This window comes from Tympanuchus pallidicinctus, unplaced genomic scaffold (genome assembly GCF_026119805.1).
Source record: "Tympanuchus pallidicinctus isolate F22 unplaced genomic scaffold, pur_lepc_1.0 scaffold34, whole genome shotgun sequence".
NCBI lineage: Eukaryota > Metazoa > Chordata > Aves > Galliformes > Phasianidae > Tympanuchus > Tympanuchus pallidicinctus.
This window is the reverse complement of record NW_026294752.1, coordinates 1985107-2001273: the sequence shown is the minus strand read 5'-3', so window position 1 is coordinate 2001273 and position 16167 is coordinate 1985107. Positions and strand designations below refer to the sequence as shown.

The following is a 16167-nucleotide window of genomic DNA, read 5'->3' as shown; positions in this document are numbered from 1 at the left end:
GGTACTTAAGGTTGGCTAAAACCAACCTGAAAACACAGCTAGCTGCTGTGACTACAGCACCAAAAAGCCACCCTCATTCTGCAGAGGACACAACTCAGGAAGGTATGTTGTTCTTTGCAGATTTCTAAGCACAAACTGACCATCCAGACTACAGAATGGGAATGGCTGCAAATAATGAGCTTTGATACTTAGAGTTCCAGTCACTGCATCTCAGTTTGTTCCTCCACTGATCACAGCACACTCAGAGGGCATTATTTTCCACACTGACAACTGAAAGAATAACCTTCAGTCTAGTACTGAAAAAGAGCAAACATCACTTGGCAGCCTCTGTTTCACCCGCAAACAGGAATATCACTGAGGATTTCAAGGATTTCAAACAGCAGTACTGTGGAGATATCCAGGCAGATTCTATTAAGAGCAATGGAAATTATCAGACAACCATATCCTTCCTCAATAATATTATTTGTTTCTAATCAGCAATAATTTTAAACATTTTTTTTCTGGAAAGCAGATTTCTTTAAGAATCTTTATTTCATACCTGTGATTGTTTTTCCATTGTTAATAGTAATAAAAAATTATTTACAGCATACAACATTAACATACAAAGTAGTCACTGTACTGTATGTAGATGTCCAACAAGACTGATTCCAACTTCTCTTTAATTGCTGACTGCTATGATAGATACATCACCAAGAAGCACTGTCCACTGTATGCTACAGAAGCAATACACGACATGAAACGTGACTTCATCAGGCACCCCAAAGGTTCACACTTATTCAGTATGAGCGCTGACTGAACATTTTTGGAAAACATTCTAGGAAAACCTTCCTGAGAAACATGCTCTGTCTCGCTGTTAATTTCGAATAAACCAAGATGGACGCTTCCTGGCTCTCTCAATGATCCGCTTCCCTTCATCTTTTTCAGTGGGCTTTTCTCCGTCATAAAGCACTACAGTCTCTACAGTAGGAGCATTAAACGGCCCTCCTTCCTTTTTACCTATTTCCTTTCGTATCTGCTGAGTCTCTGCTTTGACTTTTGCGTAACAATAACCACAGAGAACATGCTTCAGCTTCAAGTTTCCACACTCTGGGCAAACATCGATGTTCCTCTGAAAAAGAAAGGCAGTCAAAAATAGAAATTCAGTAATTTGAGCTAAAGCAAAAACAAACAAAAAACTAGGAGCAGTGACGAAGCAGCAGGAAGCAATTAATGAAATAGCGGAGAAATTCATCTGCCTTTCAGAACAAGGTGGCTCTGACCACCGTCACAGTTCCCTATGGTGAGCCGCGCATCGCCATCACCTTGACCGCTATGAGCTTGCTGGGGTCCCTCCTCCTGCAGCGGTTCACCTCGATGCTGCGCCTCTTCTTCGGCGCCGCCATCCATAGGACGCCACCGAGGAAGCCCGGCCCCTCGCCGCCCGCTGCAGGCTCCGGCAGACAAGCGGGGCTCTGGACGGCCGGCGACAGTCCTGAAGGGAAACGGAACTCGTTACCGCCAACCTCCATCGACCGCCCGCGGGCAAACGGGGCCCCAGCGCCGCCCCGCCTGCCTCGGCCTACCCCACAGCGGGCTCTGCGCCCCGCACGCCGCCGGCCAGCGGCCGAGCTCCAGCCGCTGCCAGCAGCGCTGGAGGAGAACGCGGATCGGCGGCACCGAGTGCAACACCACGACCGCCATGCCGGCAGGAACGGTAGGAGGAGAGCGGTCGCCCGCGGGCGCCCTCGGCATTCTGGGAAAGCGAGTGCCTCGAACGCGTCACAGCGTAATGACGACGGAGACCTGGACTACGACTCCCAGCATCCTTTGCGGCTACAGGCGTGCCGCAGCGGCGGGGCGGTCGAAGACTCCGAGTACCGGCATGCCTCGCGGCGGGTCTCCCGGCCAATCGCGCCCCTCGCGTGCGCGGCGCACGGCGGCGGTCCCTGGCGCGCTTCCCTCGTCGCCAATCAGCGCTCGCCGTGCCCCTGCGCCGGAAGCGGGCGGGGCGATCGGGCGGAGCACGCCTGCGCAGAGAGAGCTGGCGAGAATAGCCGGGGGCAGGCGCTAAAATGGCGGAGCGGGGGTACAGCTTCTCCCTCACCACCTTCAGGTGCCGAGCGGGGGGGCGGGGGACCGTGGGTCCGCCTGGTTTACGGCGGACGGGCTCGGGGGAGAAGGGTGGGACGGCGCATAGTGTGCGTGAGGCGTCGGGTTGGGGGGGCACGGTGAGTGTGCAGAGTCATTGCGGTAGTGAGCTGCGAGCGAGCGCACCTGGGCCTGGGCAGAAGGGATGGGTTGTATTATATTGCATTGTTTTGCGTTATATTACGTTATGAAGGTGCAAAAAGAGAAACTGAAAGCAAGAGTCTGCTGGTTTTGGTGAAGTGTCTCCCTGATGTCCGAGCAGTGCTCTGTAATTGTGTCACGGCTCTGTAATTGTGTCACTGCAAAGCAGGTCACTGAAGTGATTCTGCAGTTAGCGAGTAAGGCAATGGGAGAGGAATCTTCTTAGTGTGTGAGTTCAGCTGAAGGTGCCCGCGTTGCTAAAAAGAGTGCATTGTTCGTTAGCTCTTTCCTGGGGGAGTTAACAAGCTTTTTGTACCTTGCAAAGCACTAATACTTGTGAAACTGTTTGGGTTTGTGTTCACAAGAAAGAAATAACAATCACTAGTGCTTTTCCATATTCACTTGTCCTACGCAATGAGAATCATTGATTTGAGCGAGTGTTAGCTTTTAATTTATTTTGCTGATGTTCTGATGTTTTGATTCTCATACAGGAAATTATTTATTTGCTTGTATTTGTTAATGGTCGTTGAAGCCAGATGCGGGAATACTTGAGGGTGAAATGAGAGATTTACATCTTGTGTCATTTGGCCTATCAGTGAAAAAGAATAGTAATGTTTTGCTTGTCTTTTGACAGCGAGCCTCACTGTTTCAAAATCTGTTGCAAAACATGTATAAATGCTATTTTAGTAGAAATTCATGATGTTCTGTGAAGATTCCCTCACTGACGGGGAAACTTGGTTTAAATGATACAAATCTGGAGCACTGCACTGCAATCAGATCGAGTCCTGTCCAAGAAGCATTAGTTTTCATTGATGTTACAGGCAGGTATGGCAGTTCTAGGCTATCTAACCAGCTATCAGCCCGGTTCTTTTAAAGTCTTCAGATTCTTCTTTTTTCTTTTTTTCTAAATTATGGTTAGGGTATGCAGACAGTAGCTGTAAAGAGATTAAAAAGGAAGTTTATGTCAGATTGATGCATATTTGAGCATAACAAAATTACGTCAGGCTTACTTCTGCCTTTTCATTTTCAGTCCTTCTGGGAAACTTGTTCAGATTGAGTATGCTTTGGCTGCAGTGGCTGCAGGAGCTCCATCGGTCGGGATTAAAGGTTCGTTCAGATCATAACTCCACCAGTGAAAGGCTGAGTGTCTTAAAGAAGATGGGGAACATGGAGCTCCATTTGAGAAGAAAGTTGCTAGTGTAATTTTGCGAACACAACCAGTAGAAACAAACACCTCTCGTTTTAAGCAATATTGTTACTTAAGAAAATAAGTCCAGATATGTTTCCGTGTATAGAAATAGTTATTTCGACTATTATTAATATATACTTCATATTCAGAATGTGATTATGAGAGCTGCGTGATTATTTTTAAAATACTGGGGAAATGCTGGGTGAATTCATCAAAGTGCCTCTTTAATGTGATTGTGAACTTGAAGAGATTTTTAAGAATGGAGGAGCAAATTTCTTTATTCCTACAAATCTGTATTTCAACTGCTTTCTATAAGTGTAGTGTAATACAGCATTTTTTCTTTTTCTAGCTGCAAATGGAGTGGTGTTGGCAACGGAAAAGAAGCAGAAATCCATTCTTTATGATGAAAGGAGTGTCCATAAAGTAGAGCCAATTACCAAGCATATAGGTTTAGTGTATAGTGGTATGGGTCCAGATTACAGGTATTGAAAAAAAAATTCTGCTTGGTTATCATTTAGATACACTTTTCTATATGTATAGTGTAATACTATGTTGGGTTACACTGTATATGAGATCTTCTTTATAAGGTTTTTTATAATGTGTTAATTACCTTGGTAAATAATATTGCATCTCAAAAATGCGTGTGAGATGAAGAGCAATGAATTCAATCTTAGTGTCTGTTTTTCGAAGTACTTCAGGGTGTGCCGAGTTGGTATCTCAATATAATGTATATAACTCATTGTAATCTTTTGTAACTATTAACTATTGTAATTCCTCCAATAGTAATTTGTAAGAATTTTCAGCTGAAATTGTAACAAATAGTTGGATTTCTAATAGGATAATTTTGTCTCTGTTTTTAGAGTACTTGTACACAGAGCACGAAAGCTGGCCCAGCAATATTTCTTGGTTTACCATGAGCCCATTCCAACAGCTCAACTAGTACAAAGAATTGCTTCTGTGATGCAGGAATATACGCAGTCTGGGTATGTGGTTTTCTGAAGTTTGGAGGCAGTTAGAGTGGTAAAGTATGACAGCTACCAGGTGATTCATTTTTAATGTCAAAAACACAGATTTTTTTTACTGGAAAACGCTCACAAGAGGTGGGTGAGTGGGAGGACAGCTACCTGGCGTGGGTGAGATAGTCATTGTATCCTGAATAGGTTAACTGACTAGTCAACATTCATAACAGCTCTGTGCTGGTAGGAGGCCTTTAGGGAAATTCAGTACATCCAAATAGTGCAGCTTTGGTGTTCATCAAATAAATTTATGAATTTTGCGTGCCAGCTCTGAGTTGTTTGTTTGTTTTGTGTGGTTTTGTTGTTTTTGTGTACAGAGGTGTCCGTCCCTTTGGTGTATCACTGCTCATATGTGGCTGGAATGAGGGGCGGCCCTATTTATTTCAGTCAGATCCATCAGTAAGTATCTTATATTTGTAAATTCTTCTGTTTCTGTAAAATATCTAAAATTTCATATGTGCTCGTGAAATACTTTGTGTGGCTTGAAGGATCTGGAGCTAGAAGAAAAGATTCCTTTACCAGAATTCACAAGTCAGAATGATCCATGCTGGGAGCCTGCCTGGAGTACTGTGCCAAAGGAAATGTGGGAAGTGGGTGGCACCTGCTTGCTTATTCTGTGCCTCCATATTTATGGATGCACGGGGAATGGCAGCAGTTCTTGAAGGACATCACCACCCTTTTTCATCTCTTCCCACCTGCTTGGTAGTAACAGGAGTCATTGTGGTGTGTTGCAGCAGGTACCAGGAAAAAATATTTGACCGCTTGCACAGCTCAAATAGTTATTCCCTAAGCTGTAGCAAAACTAAGCCAGAGTCTGCTCCATTGTGAAATGCAGTGCAAATGCTCTCATATTTAATGGCAGTGGTTAATTTGCAGGAGTTTATTTGCTGTGTTAGAAAAGGGTTTTTACTAAAATTTACCTGTTGATGCCTGTGTGAGTTATAAGAATTTTCACCAAACTAAAAGATCTGTTACTCTCATGATTTTCGATAAGCTTCAGAAATAAGAGTCACTACCCAGTGGTCAAATGAAACAGCAGAACACAGTTGCCTCGTGTGAGGCATCTTGATTGAGGTGCAGATTGGGTGTGATTGTCGTTATCCTGTGGGAAAGAACAGGCCCAAAAGCCAAGTACCTTGGGAGCAGCTAAGATAAATCAGGTTGGCTGTTTTGTAGCAAGTCTTTGAAAATGTGTGGGTACACATGTATTTATTTGTGCATGTGCATAAACGCACACGAACATACCTATAAGTATATATGGTATTTATATGTCAGATGAGCCTCGTGGAAGAACTGAGTGCTCATTCTCAAGGGCAAACATAGAATTTCTGCTCAAGGAATCCCAAACCAAAACTATGCTAACAACTCACTAAATCCATTTTTCAAAGTAGTGGGAGGCCCAATTTATCAGCAAGGCCCAATAAAAAGGTGTTGTACATCTCCATAGCAAATGTTTTCACATCCAGTTAGTCGGAATGTAGCCCAAAACAATCTCACATACTGTTATAACATTCAGAATTTTCATAATGGCTTCTGTACCTGTTACCAAATAATTGAATGTGTAATGTTTGACTGAATTAGGAAAAACAATAGATTGTTGTTTTTACAGGGAGCTTATTTTGCTTGGAAAGCAACAGCCATGGGAAAAAACTATGTCAATGGGAAAACATTCCTTGAGAAAAGGTAAATGTATTTTAATGATGTCTAAAAGAATACTGTCTCTTTTTCCAGGTTTCAGGCAAAAGAGTCAGGAAAAAAAAGGAAACTCTTGAGTGATTGGTACAAAGATTTAAAATACTGATGATGTTTCCAATTGCTTTGTTTAACATGTATGTGATACCGGCTTTACTCAGCGCTGACTTTTGTGTGTGTGGTTGATTAATCCAGTGCAATAAGCAGTGTGTTTAATATATTTGCAAAAACATTCTCCACAGTATCAGCAGCAGTAGGGATTTTTTTTAATAACTGTTCTGAATATTAATATAGCAGTTCTTAAAAATAGTTGGAGGTTTTAATAGTGTTTGGGTTTTTAGAGGTTCTAGACTTAGTAGGATTCAGAAGGATTGTACTGTGATTGTACTGAGATGTGATTTTTTTTTTTTTTTATAGATACAATGAAGATTTGGAGCTTGAAGATGCCATTCATACAGCTATCTTAACATTAAAGGTTAGGAAAACATTTAAAGAATACATATCTTACTGTTGCAACATCATTGAAGTGATTCACTGAAGTATATTTTCTTTAATAGGAGAGCTTTGAAGGGCAAATGACAGAAGACAACATTGAAGTTGGCATATGTAATGAAGCTGGTTTTAGGAGGCTAACTCCGACTGAGGTTAAGGACTACTTGGCTGCAATAGCCTAGTAGAAACCAAGAAAGACCGTGTGACTTCACACTAAGGTCTTTTTAATTTTGGCTCCTTAAATGTTTTTCTTTGCAGTTTTTGCATACTTATTTCTACATGGTTTGTCTGACAGATTTTTTAAATACCATGGGTGCAAATGCAGCAGTCCTAATATTGTAATAAATTGAATCTTAATACAGATAATTCTTTCCCTTGATACGTGGAAAGTTTGTACACAAAACACTGTTAGAAAATGTAAAGTTATAATGAACACAGGCAAAGGCAAAATAATAAAGTTGGAAGGCCTCTGTTTTGCGGGAAAGCGTGTGTGCCTTTTTATTCATAGCTTGTTGTCTGTACAAAGCTGAGGCTTGGGTATCTTCATTGCTGAGGAACAGTTTTTCCACGTTAGCCATCGTGAACTGATTGTTAGACCTCCTTTAAAGAACTTCTAAACTCTGTGCTTACAAGAGAATTTTTTCACTTTGGAACTCTGTGTAATTATTAAGTAACTTCCAAAAATGGGTTGCTCTGGTGCGAAACACACTTCCATAGAGATGTAGAACAGTCTTCCATCTGGGGGGTGAACTGTGATTTACTTGAACAGCTCTGCTTCTGAGTGTCTGGCATTGTCTTAGTCTTTGTGTCTTAAGAGTTTGTTTTCTGTTAGTCAGTTGACCTTTGTGATCCTAGAAATTGACATTCCTCAATCCTGAAATGCTATTAGGTGTAACAGAAACAATTGCTATAGACCAAAACCTAAACCCATTTACCAGTACTTTTAGAAATCAATAGGATGTAGAAAGCAAAATGAGAACATGTAATGTAATCACTTTATTCACTGTGCTGAAGTATTTTTCAACTTGCAAGATAACTGTAACGGAACAGCAATGAAAAAAACACTTGATTTATGCATTGCTACTTTTAAACGTGCAGAACTAGATACTTGAACATACTGCGTGTGGGTGTTTGTACTGTTAGTTTGTTGTGGTTCTTTTTTAAGTGTGTGGTGCCTGTAAAGTTATGTAGAAACAAGCTGCACAAAAGAAAGATGCTAAATAGACTTTTTTTTTTAAGCATTTTTAAAGCAGAAATCTGGTCTGGAGCCATTGAAAAGTTACTGATAATGAAATGGAAACTGGGTAGCTGGTTGTACGTTAATACAGCTGTATGGGAGCAGCCAGACAGGTTAAAAGTTACCTAGCCATAACCAATGAAGAAAATAAGAAGTCCAAAGAAAAGGACATATAAACTAACTGATCTGCTCTGTGTCTGTCATCTAATATTTTGTGTTATCACTAGGCAAATGAGAATTTCTTAAGCATGCCATAAATGAAGTTTTATTTCATAATGTCACAAATAAAAATTATGTTCAGATGGTTCTTAAAGACTTCTCCAGATTACTTTTTGAGTATTTTTTACTCTGAAAACCAATTCGTATTCTGATTCTTCTTAGAAACAACTAAGCAACTAGGATGAGAAACCAGAGACTTTATATTACCTGATTTTAATTTGCACTTCCAGAATCATCATTCCGAAAAGTGGGATTCTACTTTAATATCTGCATGCATCCAGTCTACTTTTAATGTTATATAAATACTTAAAGGAGTTTTGTGTGCAAAAAAAAAAAAAAAAAAAGCAGGTAGGTACTTCAGAAATAATTAGCATGAACAACAGTAGGTTGGTTGCATCCTCTAAGAGTTGATCGGTGAAGAGCAGCCTATTAAATGTAATTGAAACCAAAGCACTTCACTCTCAAGATGGTAATAGTGGGGCAAATGTAAAATGTGTTAATATTTTTTGGGTGGGTGGGGATTTTTTTGTGTGTGTGTGTGAACTGCTTTCCTCTGTGTAGAAAATAGCTCATTTTATAGGTGATGAAGAAACACGAAAGCTCATGATTTCTGTTTTTCTTGTGGCTTAATGATGTAGTAACTTCTGTGTCAGAGAACATGGGGACTTTGAATAAAGCAAGTACAGTTTAAGGCAGGTCAGACAAAGGCTTTGTTCAAGTGATTACAAAGACAGGTCCTATATACTGTTTCAGGAAAGGAAAAAAAAAAAGTCATTCTGGTATTAGCAAAGCCAGCTGTCCAGCCTTGAGCAGGATGGACTGCAAACAATCATTTATAATAGTACCTATTTTAATATGACCGAGTGCCTAACTGTGAGAGGGATGGAGCCAAGTAGCTTCTTAACTCAGAGTTCTGAGAAAGAATCGTTGAACGTGTGCCAGTACGGAGAGGTGGCTTTTGTGGAGCCTGGAGGAGCAGCGTATCCCGTGTAACCCTTGCTCAGAGGTGGGGAGTCAGGATAGTCACAAGCTGCTAATTTTTAGCTGAATGTTTTAGTCAGGATAAACTTCATAACCAGCTCTTCCAAATATTAGTGACTTTAACACCAAATGTGCATTGTTATGGGAAGTATTGCATGCTGAGTAAGGAAAATACTTTCTGGTAATTGGTATGGATGTTATGTATATCTTTCGCCCACTTCCCCCTGTTCCATTAGGAGGACAATACATGATTTGATTATTATCTAATTATGGCACTATTTTCTCTTGAGAACAAATATAAGTACTCGCAGAAAAAGAGCATTTATCATTATCACTAGGCCGTCATACCCCACGTGTTAGTTTTCTGTGAGAGTGTTTTCCTTAGTTTTATTCTGAGGCATGATCCTGGGGCCTGAGTCACTTCTGTGGCAATCATTTCTCCTTGCTTCATGTGAAATGGGCAGTGTGGGTTTAACAGTTTACTAGTGGTCATTCTGATAAGCCACTGTTTGTAGTGGAGAACGATGGCTCAAACTGAACTCTTGAAGTTCTTTAACAGCCATATTCCCATCAGGGAATCAGAATTCATTGGATTTGGGATAAGTTGAAAGAACAGGCATAATATTTTGAATTCAGGTTTTATTTATGCTATTTGTTTCTTTTAGTGGTAGGTGTATAGATGTCAGTATTACACTGTTCTAATGAGGAAGATGGTGTGACTTGGAGCGTGGGGTTTTTCTGCTGTTTTAATTGCTTAATCCTTGACACTGAGTAAGATCATTGTCGTACTCAGATTACTGCTGTTTTAGAATAGTACACTGAATTTTATCTGGTCTTTGAAGAGGCCCTTTAAAATGCAGGAAATTAATATTTACATCTTTTTCCATTCTAAATTCCTGGAATTTAAGAAATAGTAATTTTAATTTGGATATGTATTGCTCAGGAAATAACATCAACTGATGTTATCAGTGAGTGCAACAGAGCAGCAAATTATATAGCAGTTGTATTTATTTTTGTAAATTGCATTATATTAGCTTTTATTATGTAAAACCTTATTTAATGCATAAAGAGATGTCAAAGGGTACAGAGTGGCCAAAATTCATAAGAAATGGCAAAATACAAGCTCAAGATTTAAAATGACTGTAATGTATGACAGATTCATTATCTTGTTTCTGATCAGTCATCTGAAGGAGAGACACTGATCACTTAATGCAGACAACATGCTTTGATTTACATTTGTCTTGGAAGATGGTCAGCTCTGAGGAAATCAGACAGCACAACACTGTTGTGAACACAGAATTCTTGGGCTTTACTTCACTGGTGGGATCAAGAGCTAAGAGCAGCACAGTACCACTGTATGCCATCACCAGTTTAGTGAGGCTGTTAGATTAAGCAGAAGTGGTGGAAGTTACAGGTGTGGTAAGCCCTTACAGCATGATTTCAGCTTACTACTGTTTGCTATGTGAACCTGTGTTCTTTACAGACAGTGGTGAGGTGGTGGAGCAGCTGCCCAGTGAGGCTGTGGATGCCCCAGCCATCCTTGGAGGTGTTCAAGGCCAGGTTGGATGGGGCCCTGGGGAGCCTGGGCTGGAATTAAATGGGGAGGTTGGAGGCCCTGCTTGTGGCAAGGGGTTGCAGATTTGTGATCCTTAAGGTCCCTTCCACCCCTGTCCATTCTGTGAACCCACAATGAATTTCAGCAGCAGCAGCTGGGGAGAAGGCGAGTATCCTTCATGCTGCAGCATAGAAAGAGGCCGGAGGCCACTGCGAGATTTACTGAGTAGTTGGGCTGCTACTGAGGCAGGCAGCATCTTGGCACAAATAAAGGCACCAAGTGCTTGAGCACAGAGGGCCATTGCTCCTATTGGACACCAAATGCTAGTGATGCTGAAGCTTCACTACTACATACGACTACAAAGCGACTGCTTATTGGATTGTTGATTAGAGCTGACTATGCTCTGGCCTTCCTTAAGGAGAGCAGAAGGCTGATGCATGCACACAGCTGCACTGCAGAGGCTGAGATCTCCGTGTGCTATAACGTAGTACGCCTGGATCTTAAAAACCTTTTTTAAAAGATAAAATACATGCTTTTGGAGGACCCCCCTCCCTGCCTGCCAGAGCACAGCAGCAGGCCGTGGCACGGCAGGCGGGCGCCGCTTATGTCCCCGCCCGGCCGCCCGGGGGAGGCGCGTTGGGCCGAGTCGGCCGCGGCACCGCCCGGGGAAAACCGCTGCCGGCGGGGCCAGAGCCCGGGGCGGTGAGTGGGGATGGGGTTGGGAGTGACTTCACGTCGGCCGTGGGCGCGGGGGAGTAACGGCGGCGTCCCGTGGGCATCCGGGCCGTGATCGCTGAGGGCGAGGCGGGGGCACGGCCGGGCTGTCCGGCGTCCGGGTAAACACGGAGGGGCCGGGAGCGGGCGCTCAGCGCGCCTTGCCCGCGCTCAAAATGGCGCCGCGCTCACGTGATGGCGGCAGAGGGGAGAGGAGCTGGGCTCGGGGCTGCGTGCGAGTGGCCTGGAGGGGCGTGCGGGGCGGGGCGGGGCGGCCTGGGGGCTGCGGCAGCGGCTGGGCTGAGGGGGGAGTTGTCCTCGTTTACGGAAGGGCTGCCTCTGCGGGCGTTTTGTGGTTAGCGCTGGGGTCCCCCGGTTGTGTCCCTGAAAAGCTGGGCTGGGTTGTTGGGCTTATTTGTGTGAGCTTGAACTGGGCTTCATCCTGAAGTCTTACTGCTCTTGTAAAAGTTGGAGCTGCTATGGGGAGCGGACCCGAGGTAGTAACTGCAAGGTTTTACGTGTGAGAATAATCCTTGGCTTCCTGTGGAAGCATATAATGAAGTGCCGAACGTCCGCCGCGGTGGGACGTGATGTGGCACCGCCTGACCAGTGCCACGCCGGCCCTCGCAGGTGGTTCATGGAAGCTGAGCTCGAAGAAGGCTCTGCACGTGGGGCAGACCTCCACCCAGCGTCGTGGCTGTCTAAAGGTCTTAAAAGTTTTCCTCCTCCTTAGTAATTGGGTGAGCAGCAGCTTGCAAGCACCCTGCAGAACCACGCGTGGCTATGAAAGGGCAAGGAGGGGCTGGAGGTGGTGGGAGGTGGATGTACCTTCACAGAGGCACTGAAGCGTTGCTGCGGAAGTGTGAGTTTCTTGTTCTGACTAAGGATCCTTGAAGGTGCAATTTTGGAATGCTAGGGGGTGAAATACTCTGTAGTGATACCTGAGAGCTACCTCAGGAAGGTGCCAAAGGAAAAGAAGTGCCTTGTGGCCCTCGTAAGCTCTGGCTGCACGGAATGGCTGTGGAGGGCAAGCGATGGTCAAGGCAAAAAATTGCAAAAGGCAGGAGCTATATTTGTGTGGCGCAGAGCCAAAAGTGAATCAGAGTTCTGCTGTCCTGGCACTGACAGGAGGAGGATTCACTTTGGGCAGTGAAGGGATTAGTGCTTGAACCTGCCTGGTGGGGATTTTGAGAGGAAGGATAAAGTTTGTTGGCGTCTTCTGACCCTGAAGTGAGTGAATAAGGCATGATGGAAGATTTTAGACAACGGTTGACAAGAAAGGAAAGGTTTTGGTAATGTTAATTTACTGAGCAAGTAGGATTCAAACTGTTTGAATTGTGCATAATGAAGTCAGGTTCCAGAGTAGTAATGACAGTCTTTTGTAGGACTGAGGCTGTATCGCTTTTCACGGTTTTGATTTTTTGACTGAAACTATATTTGTGTTGCCTTTTGATCCTAGCTTTCTTCCAAGTGCAGTTCAGATAAAAATCACAGGAACATCTGTTTATACTCGTAGTTGGGAGTGAAAATGGATAAATTTCACTCCCCATAGTGGCAGTTTACTGAGTGTCTTTAAAAATTCTGTTTTTGATGTGATACTTAATTGTACATTTTTCAAATCATTCAGTTAAGCAGTTCCTATTGTTATGTTCAGGGAGACATACTACATAGTGTAGATGCAGAGGAATGTGTTTGATGCTGCACCATAAATCTGGTGAACCTGCTTTAACAGCAGGATTGGATTTGATGATCCCAGAGGTCCCTTCCAACCCCTATGATTCTGTGATTTTTGTGGAGAACATAGAGATTTCCAGATCTTCCTGGCCCTGGAATTATAAATTATATTTGTCACAGTGCTGTGTAATGTTGAAATTTACCCACAGGGGTATTAGTAGCTTATTTGGGGGATTATATTGTGTAATTCGGAGAGGACAGAGGTATGCTATTCAGAATTGTAAGATATAATGGGCGTTTTCTACACTGTATTAAATAACTGCTGGGAATCAGGCAGTCATTTATGTATATCTGTAAGCGTGGTAGATGACTAATATTATAACGATAGTGTGGTCTGAGGGAGGGGAAACATTTGCATATGGAGTTAAGGGGATTTCTAATTTTGCTCTGAATGGCAACATCTGGAAATGAACTTTGGGAGCTGAGATCTCTTTAAATGACTGGCTCTGCGAAGGACTCAGATGTGAGTGAAAAGATGCACAACCTTGCAAGGTGTCTGTGGAGACTTGAGGGATGCTGTTCTTCCTTGCTGAGAACTGAAATCTTAGGCTTTAGGCTGTCGTCAAAGGTGAAGGCTTTGGTGGGGCTCGTGTGGAGGTTTCTTAAGCTTGTGCTTTACTGTACAGGTAGCTGTTCCACCAAATCTACTACAGACTTCCAGTGTGTACTGTTGCAGTGACCTTTTGACTGCCCTTATTCTTAGCAGTGTCCTAACAGTCTTCTTCTTTTCTTTCATCTAACAGGAATAATGTTTCCAACATGTCTGCGCAGTCACTGCTTTGTGAAAGAATTGCCGTTGCCGAAGAACTGATCAAGAGAGCAGAAGCCCTTTCCAAGTTCCAGAAAAGGAGAATAGAAGGTGGGGCAAAACTATGTGGCAAACTGAAGGCTGAGTTAAACTTCCTACACAAAGTGGAGTCAGGGAAGGTGGTCATTAAAGAATCCCATCTGCAGAGTACAAACCTCACCCACCTCCAAGCCATTATCCAGTCAGCAGAGAACCTGGAGGATGTTGTCAGTGTCCTCCAAGTCTTTTCTTATGAGGACAGGTTTGGAAACAGACAGACACTGGTGGTAGATGTTGTAGCAAATGGAGGTCACACGTGGGTGAAGGCCATTGGTCGGAAGGCTGAAGCCCTGCATAATATCTGGCTGGGAAGGGGCCAGTATGGTGACAAAAGTATCATTGAGCAGGCTGAAGACTTCCTGCAGGCAAGCTGTCAACAGCCAGTGGAGTACAGCAATCCCCACATAATATTTGCCTTCTACAACAGCGTGTCCAGTCCTATGGCAGAGAGACTTAAGGAGATGGGGATATCTGTGCGAGGAGATGTCGTTGCAGTGAACTCTCTAGTAGAACCGTCTGTGGAAAACCAGCACCTAAGTGCCAGTGAATCAGATGAAGAAGACCTAGAACTGCAGGTCACCAGGGTAGATCGGGAGAATTTAGTGACCAGCATTGCTTTTCCTACACAGATCAAAGTAAATGTGTGCAATAGAGTGAACTTAGATATCACTACATTAATAACCTACGTCTCTGCTCTGAGTTATGGTGGCTGCTACTTCATCTTCAGAGAAAAAGTGCTAACAGAGCAAGCGGCTCAAGAAAGGAGGGACAGAGTCCTGCCTCAGCTGGAGGAGTTCATGGAGGGGAAGGAGCTCTTTGCATGTGAATCTGCTGTCAGAGATTTTCAGTCAATCTTGGAAACGCTGGGAGGGCCTGGGGAGAAAGAGAGAGCTGCATTGCTTGTTAAAAGAATTAATGTGGTCGCAGATCAGCCATCTGATCGTGCCTTACGACTAGTGGCGAGTTCAAAAATCAACAGCCGTTCTCTAACAATTTTTGGGACAGGAGACACTTTAAAAGCCATCACCATGACTGCAAATAGTGGTTTTGTGAGGGCAGCTGCTAACCAAGGTGTCAAGTTCAGTGTTTTTGTTCATCAGCCAAGAGCACTGACAGAAAGCAAAGAATCTGTTGCCACACCTTTACCAAAGAGTTGCCTACGTGATAATGGATTGTAATTTGTTAAAGGAATTAATCTCTGAATATTGCTGTTCTTTCAGTGGAAACATCTGGAGAAAAAAGAGTCTCGTGGCAATACTATAATATATAATAAGTTTTCTGATTGTTAAACAGTGAGAATGCTAACTGGAGCAATGGAAGGGTTCCCCAGGAGACTTACATTGTCTTTATTTGGTTTTTGTTTTTTTGTTCAACTGCTAATTTATTCACTAAAGTAATAAGATTTCCTTGAAAATCATTAACTGTTAGAGTATGCATCCCTATTAAAACATTCAGTTACAGCACACAGATCCCTGTCTTTTTTTGTACCAGGGAGTCCAGATCTGGATGCAGTACTCCAGGTGAGGCCTGACCAGGACAAAGTTAGATGGGGGAGGATTACCTCCCTTGACCTGGTGGCCACAGTCCTTTTAATGCACCCCAAGATCCTGTTGGTCTTCAGGCCAACAGAGCCCTCTACCCTGTGAATAAAGGTGGGAGAGGCCATCTGGAGCATACAGAAGAACCGTGTCTCTTAAGCGCTATATTTGGTAATAAAAGTCCTGAAAGAAGGTACAAGAAAATTAACAATAAATTGGTTTTTGCTTGCAGCTCAGAGCTTTTACAGCTAAGGTCCAAATGACAGTTTGCTGTTCATAATGGATTAATCTGTTTTATGGCCTTAAGCTAAGTACGTGACATTAGTATTCTCTAATGGCACTGTCTGCAGTAGTTCATAGAATTGTTGTCTAAGGTCCCTTCCTGCCCTTAAGTTTCTGTGATTCTGTGATTGTGGAGATAATTTCATTTCAGTGTTCTTTCAAGTAACAGATGCAGGTTGGTGTTTGGGGTCCGCTACCTGTAAATGGCCAAAAGGTGGCCATTAATCCCATTCATCCAGCCCAGTGTGAGCTGCAGACAGGAGCAACTCTCTCCTGGTTTCTGATTGTGAAAGTTAGGATTCTGTGGTACTGTGGTACTTTCCTTTTGTTTTTTTCAGTAGGAGATGCAGGTCGGTGTTTGCTGTCCGATATCAGTAAATGACCGAAAGGTTGCCGTTAATCC

The 16167-nt window shown here is 43.3% G+C and overlaps 3 protein-coding genes across 5 annotated transcripts; 2 read left to right on the top strand and 1 right to left on the bottom strand.

The window, feature by feature from the left end:
* Nucleotides 1-512: 512 nt before the first annotated feature.
* MRPL32 (mitochondrial ribosomal protein L32) lies at nucleotides 513-1746 on the bottom strand. Its single transcript, XM_052699035.1, has 3 exons — nucleotides 1563-1746; nucleotides 1302-1471; nucleotides 513-1108 (listed from the first exon to the last, which is right to left on the bottom strand). The coding sequence occupies exons 1-3, from the start codon at nucleotides 1729-1731 to the stop codon at nucleotides 854-856; spliced, it is 594 nt and encodes a 197-aa protein (XP_052554995.1). The 5' UTR covers nucleotides 1732-1746; the 3' UTR covers nucleotides 513-853.
* A 206-nt stretch (nucleotides 1747-1952) lies between these two features.
* Nucleotides 1953-7141, top strand: PSMA2 (proteasome 20S subunit alpha 2). Its single transcript, XM_052699030.1, has 8 exons — nucleotides 1953-2092; nucleotides 3299-3375; nucleotides 3807-3939; nucleotides 4318-4440; nucleotides 4791-4872; nucleotides 6083-6156; nucleotides 6583-6640; nucleotides 6723-7141. The coding sequence occupies exons 1-8, from the start codon at nucleotides 2052-2054 to the stop codon at nucleotides 6837-6839; spliced, it is 705 nt and encodes a 234-aa protein (XP_052554990.1). The 5' UTR covers nucleotides 1953-2051; the 3' UTR covers nucleotides 6840-7141.
* A 4069-nt stretch (nucleotides 7142-11210) lies between these two features.
* CUNH7orf25 (chromosome unknown C7orf25 homolog) lies at nucleotides 11211-15407 on the top strand. Of its 3 annotated transcripts, none has more exons than XM_052699007.1 (2): nucleotides 11211-11351; nucleotides 13841-15407. In XM_052699007.1, the coding sequence occupies exons 1-2, from the start codon at nucleotides 11254-11256 to the stop codon at nucleotides 15120-15122; spliced, it is 1380 nt and encodes a 459-aa protein (XP_052554967.1). In that variant the 5' UTR covers nucleotides 11211-11253; the 3' UTR covers nucleotides 15123-15407. The 3 variants fall into 3 exon arrangements, with proteins under 3 accessions (XP_052554967.1, XP_052554969.1, XP_052554968.1); XM_052699009.1 differs by lacking the exon at nucleotides 11211-11351 and adding an exon at nucleotides 11700-12070; XM_052699008.1 differs by lacking the exon at nucleotides 11211-11351 and adding an exon at nucleotides 12080-12103.
* The last annotated feature ends 760 nt before the right edge of the window (nucleotides 15408-16167 follow it).